Genomic DNA, 18,229 nt, shown 5'->3' with positions numbered 1-18,229 from the left:
ATACCTCTTAGCTTTGCTAAGGGGGAGTTTGGCACTGACTCACATTCCATGTAGCTGGAGAGTGTCGAAGGTGTGTTATATATCTGGCTGACATCCTTCTTAATGAAGACACTTGAGAAGGTCTTGCAATGTTCTACAGTAGTATGTTAAGGGTAAGGACATAGATATTATTTTAACTCAAGAACCTTACTTATTTAAATGCAGGATCAGTGGACTGGGCATGCAGGGGTAAAGCATTATCTCTGTGCCAATGCATGCCAGAACCTGTATCCTGTATAAGGGTAAACTCAAAATGTTGCCTCTTTGGCACTTATGTTCCAGGGACGTGGCAGCAGCGAAGTTGGCCCTCAAAGAGGGAACCTATAGTGAGGTGACACTTGCCTCTGGTTACCTCCCCTATGAAGAGGCCATACCAATGGCGGCCTTGAGGAGAATGGTGGATGAGCTGCCTGGGAAGGATGAAATAGTGGCTTCCATGGATGCCAACGCCCATCACTGGCTCTGGGGGAGCACAAACACCAACCAGAGAGGTGAGTCTCTTTTAGAGTATCTTTTAGGGCATGACTTAGAGATCCTCAACAGAGGTAGCAAGGCTACCTTTGTCAATAGGGTGAGGGCGGAAGTCATGGATATAACTATAGCCACTCATCAAGTAGGTCCGATGATTAAGAACTGGCATGTCTCGGATGATGAGTCATGCTCAAATCATCAATATATTAGGTATGACTTAACAACATGTGACATGACCGAGTCGGTGTACTGGAATCCAAAGTTGACGAATTTGGGATTCCTACTGTACCCAAATCGAGGAAGAGGTCAAGAGTTGTCCAGGAACAATCTGGAACACCTGGCAGCTTAAATGCCTTAACATGTCCCGAACGGACGCGATCATAAGATCCTACACTGATAATAATAGTGTATGCAGGATCCAAACCAACAGGAATACAACCTGGTGGAATGAGGAACTGGCTTGGCTGAGAGGACTCATGAGGAGACTCTTCAACACAGCCAAAAGAACAGGCTGTTGGGACACTTACAAGAGTGCACAAACTGACTACAATAGGACTGTGAGGAAGACCAAAAGAGGGGCAAGGAGGAGATTTTGCAATGATGTTAATGTTGCTCCCTCCACGTTCAGGATCAACAGGATTCTATCCAGGGACTCTGAAAGGGGAGTGTTGGGTGCTGTTATCATGGAAGGGGGGTTCACCAACTCTGAGGTGGGAACCCTGGAGGCTCTGGCACGCTCATGCTTCCCTGGGTGTGTACTGATGGAAGAAAATGACACAACTCCCACTATAGAGAGCTAAACTTGCAGTAGAGATATGTGGGTCATGGAAAATAGGATTGTCAACTCTGGCAAGGTTGAGTGAGCGATTAAATCCTTCTCGCCCTTTAGATCAGCCGGCATGGATGGAATTTTTCCGGCCTTATTACAAAAAGGCCTAACAATCTTGAAACCATACCTCTTAGCTTTGCTAAGGGGGAGTTTGGCACTGAGTCACATTCCATGTAGCTGGAGAGTGTCGAAGGTGTGTTATATACCCAAACCAGGGAAAGCTTCTTATGACAACCCCAAGGCGTACAGACCTATCTGTCTGATATCCTTCTTAATGAAGACACTTGAGAAGGTCCTGGACAGACATATTAGGGAGACTAAGCTGGTAGAGAGACCACTACACAGCGCTCAATCAAAGCACATCCATCTCGTTAGGAAAACACACTACAGTATTCCAGGCTGAGGTGTTTGCAATAAATGTCTGTGCCCAGAATTTAATAAAAGAGGGCATGAAGGAAAGGCTAATTACGATTTACACGGACAGTCAGGTGCATAAATGGCTGGATAAATATGTAACCCGCTCCAAATTGGTGGAGTGTAAGGCTAACCTGAACTATCTCTCCTTGGCCAACAAGGTGTGGGTGGAATGGGCGCCTGGACATAAAGGGATTAGAGGAAATGAGCGAGCGGACTACCTAGCAAGGAAAGGATCTGAGTATGTTCGTCTCATACCTGACCCCATATGTGGGATTAGTCTCAGCCATGCGAAGAGGCACATCAAAAAGATTGCTGAGAGCAAGGCTGGGCTACTCTGGAGAAATACCAGAGGAATGGAACAATCAAAAATGTTCCTCAAGGGATCCTGCCCGAAAAGAAGTAACTGTCATCTTAATATGGATAGGAGTATCTTAAGATGGGTGACAGGTCTATGCACGGGACACTGTTAGCTAAATATGCATCTCTATAAAATGAGACTGATAGAGTCCCCTATCTGCAGGTTTTGCAGGAAGGATGAAGAGACTGCTAACCACATTATTTGCAGATGTGATGTAGTGGCAAGAACATGATTCCTCATCTTCGGTAAGGATCGTATCTTGGATCCCAAACTTTGTGAGACAGTGGATCCTTATACAGCGTCCAGATTTGCAAAGGCAATTGACCTGTTTTGAGCAGAGGAGGGACGGCGTACAATAGGCCCTCTGTGGCCGCAGTGCTTCTTAGTCAGGAAAAAAAAAACAAAAAAAAACTAGAGAAGCTTGTATTACATGATCTTCAATGCACACAATAAAGTCTCTACCCTACAGTCTTACACTATAATATACTTTTCAGGTGTCCTAAGCTCAGGCATCCTCCAGAAGAAAAAGACTTCCAGTTCTTTATTCAATTTGGTAGTTTTTCTCTCTTGATTCCCTAGCATACATTCTACATCTAAATTCAAATAGAGTTTATTTTTACATTTAAATTTAAATAGAGTTCATTCCTACATTATAAATTCTTTTTAAAATAAATGTACATATTGACAAATGTTGTTTCAACTAAAAATAGCAGGTTTGTCCGACAGAAATAAGAGCAACATTATTAAATATTAAAGGATACGGTAAAGCAGTTGGTAGGTTTATGATGCAGGGTGAAGATGATTTGATGGGATTTATTTTCATCCTCCAATTTTGACACCATTCTTCGAGGGTTGTGATATAGGATGGAATTAAAGGGTTATTATTAACTCCAAGCACGTATGTGTCATCGGCATACGTGGTGAGGATAGTGTTAGGATTAGATGGGCATTTTAAAAATATATTAAAATAATGGCCCTTACCACAAAAATATAGTAGAATTAATTGTTTCAAGTTATTCACAGATTGAGAAAGTTTTGAATTTAATTGCAATAGTAATTAAACGATAGCTGCACATAAAACAAAAAATAGCCAGAGAGATGATATTAAAGGCACTCATGGTGATTTAGGTGTCAAAAATATTTGATAGATTAGAATGTTCTAATATTCTCATTTATTTTCTGTAATTGTCTATATACTAGAAGAATAAAAAAAAAATACTTAGGATGTCTATAGTAAGATCTGTACTATTTTTACTTCGCAGTACACTATAAGTTATCAAATATTCAACCCCTAGGAATTACTTCAATCTCGTTCTATAGTAATAACCCATAATGGAAGTTTGATATCTAAGATTATTCACTAATTATTGTACTACTTTATAATCTGATCTATTTTGTTTACAACTATGTTAATATCAACATTTTTGTCAAGGTATGAACTGTGAATTCAGAAAAATGAAAAGTAACTTTAGTTTTACTGCGTTAAATTAAACTGCCCATGGATGCCCGGATAATGGTGTCTAGATAATATGACTGTGTCTAAGATTTTGTAATTTTATATAGTTACAGCTATAGGATTCCTTATGTTTAATGTATTGAAATTGCAATGTGTTTATTGAGTCACAATAGGTTTTCTAGTAATGAGCATTTACCTGTAATTTTTTAGTCACTTAATATAATCATAAAAGTTTACAAGTCAATGTAGGTGGCATGAAGAGTGATTATTCGTATTTTGAGAAAGTATATTTCCCTAATATTCAAGGTACATATTTGTATTCTGTCAAAAGCAGATTGGTCCCAAACAATGTTTCTATATTTACACCTCACGTATCGGTTGAATCCTGAATATTTGAGGCACTCTCTTTCTTCTCCAATGCATTCCTTAAAACCTGATGATTGCAAGGGCACTTGGTGTAGATAATAAATCCTTAACATTGTGATGAAATTTACAGCAGTTCATCTAGAGTCTAATCCTTAAGTAGTTTTCTGGACAGTGTTTATAGTAACATAAATATATAATATTGTAGACAAGCTTGTTTCTAGTTGCAGTGTGAGTTTCAATCACGACTTGGGTCCTATAGTTTCTACCTTTCTTCAAAAAAATGACTGGTAGAACAGCATTACAATCTGGTACTAGAGCTATTTTCCATTGTGAAATCATTATCCATATCATCAAATTCATAAGTGTTAAATATTAGTGCACTAACAGAAAGAGAGAATAAAACAATCTTATATAAAAATAATGATGAGTTAATTGTAGACAGTGGATATTTATAAATGAGAAAATGGTTGATGATGCGGTCAGTGAAGAACACAAACAAGTAAAAGCTTATTTATTAGGGCCAACATTTCGCCAAGAATTTCAAGCCTTCATCAGGTCAAAGAACAAAAAAATAAAAAACGAGATAAAAAAATTCTTTTATTCATCGGTTAGCTTGTTTTTTGTTCTTAACTCTGATGAAGGCTTAAAATACTGGTCAAAACATTGGCACTAATAAATACGATTTTACTTATTTGTGTTCTTCACTAACCACATCCCCAACCATCTTCTCTTCATTTTTATATAAAAATAATACATTTTTTTTTCCTCAATCACAACTTCCATTGCAAACACATAAACACGCACATATTATAAAAATAATTATGTTGTTAGTGTGGTGAATTTTATTTAGATAAGACTACATTAACATTATTCTGTAATAAACCAAGTAAAAGTAAATAAATAAACCAAAAAAAATTTTAAAGAAACTTAAAAAAAGAAAATAAACCATTAATTGAAAAACATAATGATGATGAGAAAACAAACATTAGATAGTCAAAGTATAAGTCAACAGCAATTAATAAAAAGTATAAATTGTCTTTAATGGAAAAGCCAAAATATGCAATCTAGTTGATATTTTAACTAAAAAAATAAAAAAAATAAATAAAGGCACTGAACAAAAAAAACTAAAAGATATTCCAAATACCTTTAACAGTGCTGCTTCCATTACCTGATTCTGGTTTTGGTACCTCTTCCCAGATAGCCCTGAAGCCAGAGTACTCAATATTTTCATCTGACCTGAACCTCAACCATAATGACCGTGCAGTAGATGGTATTGCTGGAGGGTAAGACTCACCTATCAAAAAAGTAAACAGTTTGTAACATCAAACCTCGGGTTGCTAACATCCAAATTGATATGTGAAAACAATAATATTAGATTAAATCTAATCAATTTCTAAAATCAACTTTAACTGTAAATTTAGAATAAAAGTGGGGAAAGTTCAAAATTTCCATTAAAAAATTAAACAAAACAAATTATCATTAGTTGTTTTTAATATTAGCTGAATAATTATTTGTAATGCACAGGCAATTACCGTTAAGTTTTATATTTATATAATTACTGTAGGAATATTCAAAAGGGATTGGAAACTGTATGAATAACAAACATGTCAATTCAATTTAATCATTTAATCAATTATTGTTTTAATTTTGTTGACCCAAGATGCTTTACCATATTTGCCAAAATATAACTTAAGATTTCTATCAGAAATTTTCAATCGCACAATGAAAAAAAAAAGAAGGTTACATAAAACTAAAATAAAAAAGAGGAATAGCTTCTAAAGAATAATAGCTGATGTAAGTAGGAGATAACAAATGGTAAGAGATGTAAAGGGCTCAGTTCCTGGTCCTACCTAATTGAAACTAGTGTTTGATGAACTGCTGAGAGAATTAAAAGAGGTTCCTTGCCATGGTCAACATTGATGATCTGACTATCATTGTGGCCAAGGATAACAGAGTAAGACAGAAGACAAATGCATAAGTGCATTAGTCTTGTTTCAGAGTGGTACATGAGGAGAAAATTGAGTAAGGCCACATCCCAGACCATACTCATAAGAGGCTCATCCTATCAACCTAGATATACAAGAAGAAAGAGCTAGACCAGGTGAGGAGGTCATATACCTTCGTATGAGATAAAGAGGCCATGCCACTTTTCACCTGAGGTATTTGAAGAATAGGGTGACCATGTCACTAACTGGACTAAGCCTAGGGGGTGCATTCTGGGGCCTCAGGTACCCAGCCACAATTACCATCTATAAAGGAGTGGTCTAGTGTATTTTGAGGTAGGCATCCCCAGGATGGATCTGAAACAGGTTAAGAAATGGAGATGAGCCATTATATAGAAACTAGCTTTGCTATGGATCACAAAGTTGTATAGGAAAGTATCGTATGTGGTAGTCCAGATGCTACAAGGGTGATGCCTCTTGATCTCATTCTTAAGATGTTAAATATGAAGTGAAGAGGCAGGAGCTGGAAGCACTACTGGAGGGACTGTGACAGAAGATGAGTGAGATACACAATTTTATGGAAGCAGATGCAATGGGAGGACCCCATAGAAGAGTGGAATGGATGGCAGGTAGAGAGCTAGAATGGTGCTACACTGAGGGAATTCTTCCCCACCATTCATTCAAGATAGAAAGCTATATGGGTTTTGTTTGTTGCTTTTTGTTCATTTATGCTACATCTTAGAATTAAGTTTCTATTCTAGTTCTATTCATTTCACTGGAACATCATACATGTTTTCCAACAATGTTCTGTTTACTTTTAACTATTTGTTTTGTTTGTAAAAAATGGAATAAAAAATGAGCAGCTGAAATATTTCATTATTGATGACCAATTTACAGCTGTTTGTGTTGATGTTTTACTCACCACAATACCTGCCAATGAGAGGATCATATCCATGAGCTCCATCCCGAATTTCCAAGTAATCAAATTTACATTCATCAGAAGGTTCTAATGAAAATTTGTCTCGGAAGTCTAACTTCAATGTGTGGCCATGTGGAGCTGTAAGAAAATGAAAAATATACATATATTGTTTAAAAAATTAGGTAATAATACATAATTATTTTTAATCATGTTAATTAACAATTAACACAATATTTACAGAACCTAAAATTTAACATATTTAACATACTTATTAACTAAATAAGATTTGAGTAATTCAAATTGTAATAGATAATTTACAAAACCAGTTATTGCACAAAAACTTGAAAAATATATATATATTTTTTTTGTTTATTCTTAACAAAAAAGAACCTTTGTAATCAACTAAGCAAATAAAATTTGAATTCTTTCCCAAAAGTTGAGGTTTTACATTTAGAGATTAGTAGTATCAAAAAATAGAAAATCGATCATCATCTATAACTTTTGTAGAACAAGACTGGTGTGATTATTTGGAGATTTGGCAAATCTTCCCAGGATGATCCTTGGAACCCAACATTTCCATTCACCATATTGAAAAAAAAAAAGTTGTGCGATTAAAAATTTCATATGCCCATATCTTAGCCATATACGATAGAGGAAAAATAATAAAGTTTATGGAATCATTATACCAAAACCTATTAAAAAGAAAAATCAATACAATTTTTTTTTTCAATATGTAACAATTCAGAAATAATGAACTATAATGAAATAATGATTGATTTTCTATATTAATTGGTTGTTATTTTGTTGTGTTCTTAGCCCTGATGAAGGCTAGAAACTCTAGCCGAAACGTTGGCACGATTAAATAAGTTTAAGTTACATCAACTTATTTGTGTTTCATTTTGACCGCACCCCCAACCATCTTCTCCTCGTACAAGTCATCCATGGTCAACTATCTCTCATAATTATGAACCATAGAGTAATAATTAGCAGCATTTTATGTACAAAAATGTTTACTCTAGATTAGATTAACTGGCTGTTTCACTTTACCAGCAGTTTCTCACTCTTATCCCTCGGGATGGATAAACGAAGTTCCACTATACTTATAAAATTAAATAATATTTATGATTACTTAAATAAAAAAAATTGTATTCTTCGTAAAGTTTGTTTATTTACAATATAATATATATTAAGCAAAAAATCAAAGATGAAATCACTTTTTAAGAGCATGGTCGGATTTTCACAATATATTAATGTAAAGTACCTAAACTATCCAATAGATAAAACAATATTTATACACCAAATTAGCATGAAATTTTCTTATCTTAAATTTTTTTAAAAACTTTTTTGTCATAGAGCCAATATTTTTTAAAATTTAAACAGGAAACTATAATTTTCTTGTGGTTTAAGCATTTCCTGAAATTAGTATTCTAGATAAGAGATAGCAAAATCCAGAATTTTATTCAGCACCCCAAAAAGCATTAGAAAAACTAAACTATATGAGATTGTCTTATAAAAATTCAGTTGTGTATGTTGAATGGATTATGCTGAAAAATATCATGGTTTTTAGCAAAAATTGCAGGTTCTCCAGGTGTAATACCATATTTTGTAAATAGTTTCTGGTAGAAGTCTGTGATAGTTTCTTGAATTTTGAATCTGTGGGTTGACAGTAACCTTCCCATTGGTGTGTATTGATCCACTTAGATTGTTCCAAAAATCGTGATTCTGAAATTTAGCTATGAACTTGAAGATCTCTCTGTCTGTGCTTACATAGATGCAATAGGGATAAATTTTGCAACACTCTTAGGGCTGTTTTCTAGCTTATAAGTGGAACAATTGCGAATTGACTCCCACACTCGAAAAACTGGGCTGTTGTATGACTTATATATTGTTTTAAGGAGGTTTTGAATTGACATTTATTTCATGGCAGTCCCACAGAATGAAAACTTGACCCCCCAACTCTGGTTAGAATAGGTTGTTACCTACAGACAACTCCCTGTATGTCAGAAATGACCAGGTAAGTGGTAAAAAAAAAGTTATAAATGGGGTCATAAAGGCTGACTATGTTAAAGCAGTTCCGATTTTTCCAAGTCTCAACCAGAACTGCTTCAAGTTTATTAAGTGAAGTGATTAAAATGTAGAGGCTACATAGTAGATGGTGTAGTAATAGCATTAACTCAAATTTGAGTGATCAAACAAAAGCTAACACTCCATAATAGGGGTATTCATGATCTATGTTAAAGCGTGTTAAATGGAAAAACTCGTGTTAAATCGAAAAAAATTGCCTTCTTTTGCCGTGGTAAAACGAAATACATTTAACATGGCTGAGAGTCTGTTACTTGGTCAGTTAAATCGAGAATGACATCACACAATAGACCAGTTGAGATCGCCGCCATATTAGTTGTTGTGACTTTCAATACAGTTGTCAATTAGCTCATCTTCATTCTCTTCTTCACAAGTTTGAAGATCAATAAGACACTCATAAGCTAAACTTTCACACAAATTCCACTTTTCACTCACTCTAGGCATGTTTTAATTAATTACTTAAATCAAAACTGAAGTAAACAATAACATGAGGTTCTGGAAGGAAGGTTATAAACATAAAGGCTTATACAACAAGTTGCTGAGAAAATCCGCTAGGGGCTCTTGTGCATTTAATGTTTAACATGACTTCAAATAGTGCTGCTCACAATCTTATAGTTATAACATTTAACATGGCAAAACATTTTACATTTAACACAACATCATGAATACCCCTAATGTACCACTTTTCTACTGCTCTACTCTAAAACTAAGGGCCAGCAGAATAATATAAAAATATTTCCATGTGCTGTCTTGGAGATAGTGCTTTTCTATAATTCTTCAGTATGAAGTAGAAATTCTACAATACTCTACATAAGTGTTTTATATTGACTCACTTTAGTCTTTGTTGATAAAGTATTGGATCTGAGGTGACACCTAAGGCCAAAGTAGCAGTTACAGGCAGTCAAAATTCTTCCCCTTAACTCTAATTTGGGATTATTATCTTGTGACACCAGAGATCTAAGATACACAAATTCCTATACATTTTCAAATTTATGATTTTTCCAGAAACTATATACTATATATTATATACTGAAAAAATAGTTGGACCTTTTCCTGAGCACACCCACAAATACTAGAACCAATTTGTATATCTATCTTCATTTGTAAAATTTCCTCTTTAATTTCAACACCATCAAACTAATTTACCTTTTATTGGGTGGGCATTAAGATTAAAACTAGAGAAAAACTTAACGATTTCTAATACTAATTAGGAGTTACACCTGTTGTACTATCAATGAATCTTTCCTTATCATCATGACAATCTTTCCTAAATTTGTATTGCCTCATAAAATGATGTAACATTTTTTAATGCTTGTTCAAATAATTAACAATGAATATACATAGATTTTAATATCAAACATGAGAAAACTGTTTTTTAACATTGTATTGGATAAATTAAAGTTTTTTATAAAATTAGAATTCAAGCAGGTTCCTGAAAAAAAGAAAGAAAAAGAATACACAGAATTGAAATTTGATAAATGGAAGTTTGACGTTGAGGTTCAATGATAATTAGTTTTTAATTGGATATATTATTTAAAATTTATTATTTTTATGAATAGTAATTTGAAGTAGTTTAGACACCAAAGACACATATGAAACCTTAAATATAAAGGGATTACTAAAGAGTTAATGGGATAATAAAAATGTTTGGTATTTGAATATAAGTTTATGAAAAATTAATCATTTCCAGGTGTGAAATTTCATACCAGAAACAAATCCCTAGGAAATAGAATAAGTATTAATCATTAGTAGTAAAGGTTGATTATACAATTTTTAATAAATATTTTTCAGGTTTTCTGACAGTGATACCCACTTAATATCAGGTATAACTCCCTCTTCGAGAGTAAAAGACCCTAATCCTGTCAGGCATAGAAGGTATTATATTTTGATAATAATTATAAAGAAATTATCTTAAAGCTGATTTAAATCACTAAGAGTTGGATAACAATGTCTAATGTCCCTCCCTAAATTATCGCACAAATATTCTGTCTAAATTATAATGGGGGATCCTGTAGGTTATTTCGATATTGTAGTTCTCACATAATCTAAGTATTAGGAGATAATTCTTGCAATAAATAAGTGGGCATACGCTATTCTGCATCAAAATGGGGTGTTCAACAGAGAAAAGGAGATCATAGCCACTAGAAGCATCCCTATAACTAAAAGCAGCCAGAGCCCCATCGAAATGGAAATAAGTTCAGATCATTCTCGCAGGAAAAACAGTGGTTGTTTCAAAGGGGTAAAAAAATTCACTTTGCATTCAGAGCTCTGTAAATATAAAACTACCTACAACACTAGAAAACCTAATAAAACATTATATATAGTGGAGTACATTTTTTTAAATATGAGCCCTAAAAGAGCCCTATTTACGTTTAATAGATCCCCAGACCTACTTTTTTAGAAAGCAACATATCATAAACCAAGTACTATAAAATCAGAAGTTATTGAATTTATATTGGGAAATTTATAGTTCAGGAACCATTAGGCTTACAGATGTCTGTTAGCACTCATATGAAAGCTAGATTAATGTACAATAAAATAGTTTACAATGTTTATCTTCATAGGAGTAGTAGTTTTCATGATAAATGCCAAAATAAATGCACAGAATGTTAATTTCTCCTTGATCAGAAAAAAATTGATAATGGAGAACTATATCTCAGTAACTACTAGACGTAATATATTATAAAGTAGTTGATAAGATTTATCTTTGCAGAAATAGTGGTTCTTCTAATATTTGCGTATGAAATTTTGTCCAAACAACTGGACTATATTGAATTTATTTTAGCAAATATCATGAACACTACTACTACTATTAAGAAGATAAATTTTATAAAATACTTTATAGCACATTAAACTTGCTTTAATTCAAGTGCTGACAGACATCTTTACGTCTGATGATTCCTGAGATATAGTTTTCCATTAATCAAAAATGTTGCCTGATTAAAGAGAAATTAGCATTTTGTGTATTTATTTGGGCATTTATCATAAAAATTACTACTCCTATGAAGATAAATGTCGTAAACTATTTTATTGTACATTAAACTAGCTTTCATATGAGTACTAAAAGAATTGAGATATTGATTTCCCAAAATAAATTAACTTACTACTAACTTTTCACCACATGTTTTATGAAATATTGCTTTATAAAAAAGTATATCTTGGGAATTATTGAACATAAATAACTGTTTTAGGGCTCATATTTTAGCAAATTTACTCTACTTTAAATGATATTCTATTAGGTTTTCTAATATTGTAGGTAGTTTTAAAGATATGGAGCTCGGAATGTAAAACTACTTTATTTTAACGTTTTGAAACAGCCACCATTTTTATCAAGCACCATGCTCTGACAAGCAGACTCTCATTTCTTTATTGCCAGTGCACTAAAGGTTCAAAAAAGTGGTGTCAATGTTTTCATCATAAAATGTCAATTTTTGTGCAGGTTTTCAGTCTGGAATCTCTTCCCTTGTCCTCTCTGTCTCAACCATATGAATGGTACAGTTTGAAGCAAGACTTGTATAAGAATGAAACTACTCCCCATTGCTGGTAAAGAAATAATTACCTTTCTCTATAATGCCTTTCCAATTTATGGTCCACTCCAGAATCCTGAACATCAGGTGCAATTAAATGAAAAATTCTCAATATCAAGAGCAACATAAATTAATCTTCAAATTGCGTTGTGGCCCAGGGTCATGTCAGCTAATAACTGCCTGTTTCCTAGAAACATTGAAATGAATAGTGGACTTAGTTACTCTGGTAGAATGTATCGGGTGTTCAGGCCTTCTCTTGCCAAGGCATCAGCTAGGACTATAGCTTCATTTGAAAGAACCGTTTTGTTTAACCTGAATAGAAAAAACAACATTTGCCAAAAACTAAAACGTGTGGTAAAAAGATTGAAGATGTTAAAAAGTACAATAACCTACTTATAGATGAGAAGTCTTAAGATGAATAAGTAATTCTTTCCTACCCGTTTAATCTTGAAAGAATTATTTCATAGAACCAAGTCCAAACCTACTCTGAACCAACCACATTACCCACTATAACAAACACATTACCTATAATCAGCCTTTAAAATCCATTTCTTTTTTTGCTGCTTAATTTGTATATATACATTTTGTGTATATATATTTATAAATTTTGAGGATCTAGTTCTATGCATTTCAGTACCACATTTGATTTATGGACATATATCAGACAAGTAAATAAAAGCATGTTCCCCAGTTAGCTCTGGTAGCTTTAATTTATCTCTACTTCTTTTTTAGTCCAAGTAAGTAATTCTTTAACATGTGTAATCAAAATAAATCTTTTTTCTACACAGTACTGAGATATTTAGCTCTATTTTTGAGAGACAGGTGATATTTATGTAATTCAATGGTTTATTTTTAATCATTTACAGTGGTAAAAGCTATTGGAATTGTGATTTCTTAATGCCTACTACCATTTTAATCTCCTCCAATCATGTCTGAAGACTGACTATAAACCTGTTCATGTCTCCCTCCTGATCCTTGTTGTCGCAAGAGGAGACCACCATTGCCAGATCTTAGGCAATAAGTATGACCCAGTAACCTGTCAAAATGAAAGAAACAACTTCACAAATACAATATTATATTTTTGGGATGTCATACAAACAAGTTACAAGTTACATTTGGAATTTCAGAGATAAAAAATTGTTATTTACTACACATCTCTTCTGCCCTTCTGTTCCCAGGGTCATTTTACTCTTATAAGAATTACTGTCCTTTCACTTTCATGTTTTTTCATGATGTGAGATTTAGTTTGTTAGTAATGACTAAGACCAAAAATCTGAAAATTCTAGACTTTTGGTTTACAAGTTTAAAACAAACTGCAGGTATATTAACTCCAATTAACAGCATGGTAGAATAACTATGACAATAATTCTGGGTTATTTTTAACTTTTTTTAAAAAAAGCTAAATCTTTATATAGTTCGAAGTAGACAATATGACTCTTGACATGCCCACCCCTTTTTCCAACAATAAAGAAATAGTCAACACAATGGTTTCTGCTAAACCCTTCTTAGGATATTATAAACACCTATAAATAATTTAACATCAAGATGGGAAAACTTTACTAAGCTGTAAGAACGAAGGTTTAACACAAATGGCTTTAAAACAAAACAGGGCATTTTATGTAAATAAAAAATGAAAATAAATCAATCTATTCCTTGATGATACTGTTTGTAAGATGGTTAAAAAATAAATGGTTACATAACATTGATTTCTGTAAATGAAGCTATAAAGGCGAATAATATAACAGTATATGATTGACAATAAGATAGCAAAGGTACATCATATATGTTACATATCTGTCTTTGATGTCTTAATTACTACTTAAAAAATTGCCAAAGAAGTTTTAAAATATAATTCATCTTGAAAAATCAGATAAAAACAAGTGCAATTAAGAATGACACATCCATAAGACCTTAGTTTTTCCTTGGTTTCACTTTTAGAATACCTAGAAATTACAAGAAAAAATAATGAAAACACTAGTTCCTGAATGGTTCAGGATTTGACTCAGGGATGATTTTATTTTGTTTAAATTAAGTTTTTCCACTATATATTTCATCCTAAAAGCATAATTTATGCTTAACACTGTTTTCATTTTATTTAATTTTATCTTTCTTGTTAATTAAATCATTTGTTTATTTAATATACTGACCATAATAATGATATTGCTTTACTGTTTTTTTTTTAATTTAATTTAGAATATATTTGGATTTTTAAATACGTTTTGAGGCTGTGGTGACCAAGGAGAAAAATAGAATAATAGTAGAATACACAGATCATATCAGCAGGAAACTTCAAAAAGAAAGGCCTGGTAGTGCTCAATGAACATGATTGATTTCCAGCTACTATCCATAGAAGAAAATATAGGTTTTTGAATTTATTCAGATGATTTTCAATGACTCGGTACCACAAAAAAGAAATCAATATTCAAAACAAATAATCAATAAGTCGGTGATGAAGTAGGAGTAACTAAATGTGTGTGAGTGTGAATTCAGTTTAATATTATTAATAGTGAATCAATTTTAATTGAATATTATAACACTTCTTATTTTGAAGTAAATAGATTGATCACATTTACTGCCTACAAGATAACACATAGTTTCCATTTCTTGCCAACCATGAGTTATCTCATAGTTTTTTTTACTTCCAGTATTTGGGTAGCTATGAAGAAATTAGTAAATATTATGAAATATGGAGAATTAAAAAAATGAATAAATAAAACAAGATAACTCATACTTCACATTCAAAGCAAGAAAGCAAACTTGAGTTATCTTGTAATGGACAGTCAGCATGTTAATTTTTTACTAATCAAATAATAAAAGAGTATGTTATTTGATTTACTTCAAATAGGACAACATAAACAAACTGTAAGCTAGCTATAAGATAGTAGTATTTTGTGAGACTTATAAAGATAAGAAGGCTTCTTGATTTTTCTAATTAAATTAAGAAAGAGTAACTTTCTATACAATTTTACAGGAATTTAACCTATTTGCAGATACATTTAATCATAATTAATTGTAAGACTGCAGATAAATAATAATAATAATAATAATAATAAGAAAGTAAGTATCGAGTAAGTGAGGATTGTTATGATTTTAGTTGTTAATATTTTTGTATTATTATTGTATTATTGTATTAATAATGCAAATGACATTAAATATTAACGTAAAAAAAGTTAAACATAATGAACTAAAGGATGATAAAACTTTTACAAAAAAACTTCTTTTTGGTGAGTTATAACTTGAACATTCAAATTTATGTGGAATACTTGAAATTAACAGCCCTAGACTTACCTGTAATGACTCTGATGCAATCACTATTGTTTGGATAGAGACCAGGATAGTTTGGAGAAGAAAGCTCCAGTTTGCCCTGTTTTCCAACACTAAACTGATAGCACTTCTCATCGACTGCTTCTACAAAAGAAAGAATAAATTTGCTTCAGAATCACTTAAATTTTCATAATATTCCAGATGTATTCCTAGGCTCCTGTAAGAGCAATCAACTAGCAGTTTCACATACCATTTGATATATAAATGAAAATTTTGTGTCTTAAATTACCTCTAACCAAACTCTTTTATAGTGGTAGCAGGTCATTTCACTTTGTCTCTAAGATAATGAATAGTTCCAGGGTTAGTTAACAAATTTTATTTCACACTTTGCACATAAAGTTACCGTTAATTTTTTTTCAGTGTATATAGTTTTAACTTCTCGAAGAAAAAGGACACATTACCTTGAGTATTAATTAAAGTAATAATAATAATGTGAACTGCTATGACCCGTGAAGGGTCATGGGTTCAGTACTTTGTGAGGAAGCACTGTTTTTAGAACAACGGTTATACAAGGAGGTGATTTTATCAAGATCACATTCAACCACCAGATTTTTCCACAATTAACAGTACCCACTTTATGAGGCTGAGAGGACCTCCATCAGGCTACAGAACTAAGAGGGTAACAGAAATCTCGGCTATAGTGTAACAGAAAATAATTATCAGCCGCAGCCAGATTCGAACTGGGGTTCATGGAGTTAGTGTAAGCACACTCTTATTAATTAAAGTACAATAGTAATATTTAAAAATATTACTTAGAATATGAATTTTAGAAATTATGTTAAGGAAATAAGTGTTTATATTAACACAAAAGTGCAACAGTGCCTTTTCAATTAGGCTAGGTGATAGAGGGGAGGATATGAACAACATTAACTTTTGGTTTACTAACAGAATAAATACTATTTAAGAAAATATCTATAAAAAATCATAATTTGCCTCTCTTGTTTATATTTTCAGGTAATAATAAACCAGTTATTATGACAGTTAACTAACTGTCAATTCAGGGAACACCATGACCATAATATTACATTTGAATCATCTTTAATCAGAGTTTCACCTCTGACTTCATAGAGTGCGGTTTTATTCTAGCATGTGTGCAGCCTATGAGACATTTTTGTTTTTTTCATGCTTTCATGGATTGTTTTATAATTTTTGTTATTTTTATTTATAAAATGCAATCAGGCAATGAATCAAATATTTTGCCCGATTTATCCCAAAACCTCAAACATATTACCGCTAATAAATCTGATGTAGATCTACAATCAGAAGAATCAAATTCAAAAAAAAGAAATTTTGAATGCACCGATTCAAATCAGTCCCAGTTACCTGTTAAAAATGGGTATTACCAGGAAATTACTCCTTCAAAAGCTATGGTGGGCGGCTCATTTAACATGTTATCAGAAATCGACCTTTCCTCAGATAACCATACTCAGGGCGATTGTCTGATACGAAGTCGACGGGGCAACTGTACCATGGCCACTGTAGTATTGTTGTGGCTAATCCCTACTAGCCGGTATTTCACCATATAAACATTACAAGTATAGTTCCCTTTCTTTTAAACCAAAACACAATACAGTGATACAGAAAAAATACATAGTAAACAATGTAATTGTTTAATAACAATTAAATATATTTATTGTCTAATTATAAAATATGTTAATTTTAATTAATATATATATATATGGCGTTAACAATAGCAAGCAAAATGTTACCCAGGAAAGCTGTCGTTTTCATCACGTCAATTTTTAACAGTTGCCTTCGTACTGGATATTTTCCTGATACGTGGAAGAAAGCCGAACTCATAGTAATTCACAAGCCTGGTAAGAATGCTAAACAAATCAGCAGCTATAGACCCATCAGTTTATTACTCATTTTTGGAAAATTACTGGAATCAGTTATAAAAAAACATCTTAATTCTTTTTTTAAGAGCATCGAAATCAATCCTGATTTTCAATTCGGTTTTTAATACAGTCATTCCACTTCTCACCAACTGCCAAGACTATCAGAATTTATAATTAACGGATTCGAAAAAAAGAGACACCCTGGTAGCGTTCTTGGATATCCAACCATTTGATAAGGTCTGGCATCGAGGTCTCCTATATAAACTAAAGAAAGCAGGCACTCCAAAATACCTATACAATATTCTGAGCACATTCCTCAACGGTAGAACATTTTCAGTCAGAATTAATTACAAAAATTCAACTCTTGGACAAATCCATTGCTGGTAGTCCACAAGGTTCAGTCCTTTCTCCCATTCTGTTCAACTTCTACCTCCATGACATCATCCAGTCCACACACACCTCTATAGCTATATTCGCTGAAGATACAACTGTGTTCTCTCAACAAGATGATTTAATAATCGCTATAAACACTTTGCAAAGTCACCTTAATGATCTAGAACAATATTTCACTAAATGGATGATTAGCTTGAACATTGAAAAATGTAACTCAAAAGTTTTTACTCTTCGACGCCCACCAGAACCACCGGATCTAATCCTCAA

The 18,229-nt window shown here is 32.8% G+C and overlaps 1 protein-coding gene across 1 annotated transcript in view; it reads right to left on the bottom strand.

Annotated features, from left to right (window-relative positions):
- Window positions 1-17,121, bottom strand: part of Neto (Neuropilin and tolloid-like) — a 43,762-nt gene extending 26,641 nt beyond the window's left edge. The window contains exons 1-4 of the mRNA XM_067046545.1: window positions 17,075-17,121; window positions 15,696-15,838; window positions 6,802-6,936; window positions 5,081-5,230 (exon numbers count right to left, since the gene is read on the bottom strand). Of these exons, the coding sequence (XP_066902646.1) occupies window positions 5,081-5,230; window positions 6,802-6,936; window positions 15,696-15,838; window positions 17,075-17,121 (475 nt within the window). The remainder of the gene's footprint in view (window positions 1-5,080; window positions 5,231-6,801; window positions 6,937-15,695; window positions 15,839-17,074) is intronic.
- Between the last annotated feature and the right edge of the window lie 1,108 nt (window positions 17,122-18,229).

Source organism: Halyomorpha halys, unplaced genomic scaffold, assembly GCF_000696795.3.
Source record: "Halyomorpha halys isolate HHAL.00 unplaced genomic scaffold, Hhal_1.1 Scaffold431.1, whole genome shotgun sequence".
NCBI classification, from domain to species: domain Eukaryota; kingdom Metazoa; phylum Arthropoda; class Insecta; order Hemiptera; family Pentatomidae; genus Halyomorpha; species Halyomorpha halys.
Note: the sequence above shows the minus strand (reverse complement) of the source record. Positions and strands in the feature narration are given on the sequence as shown.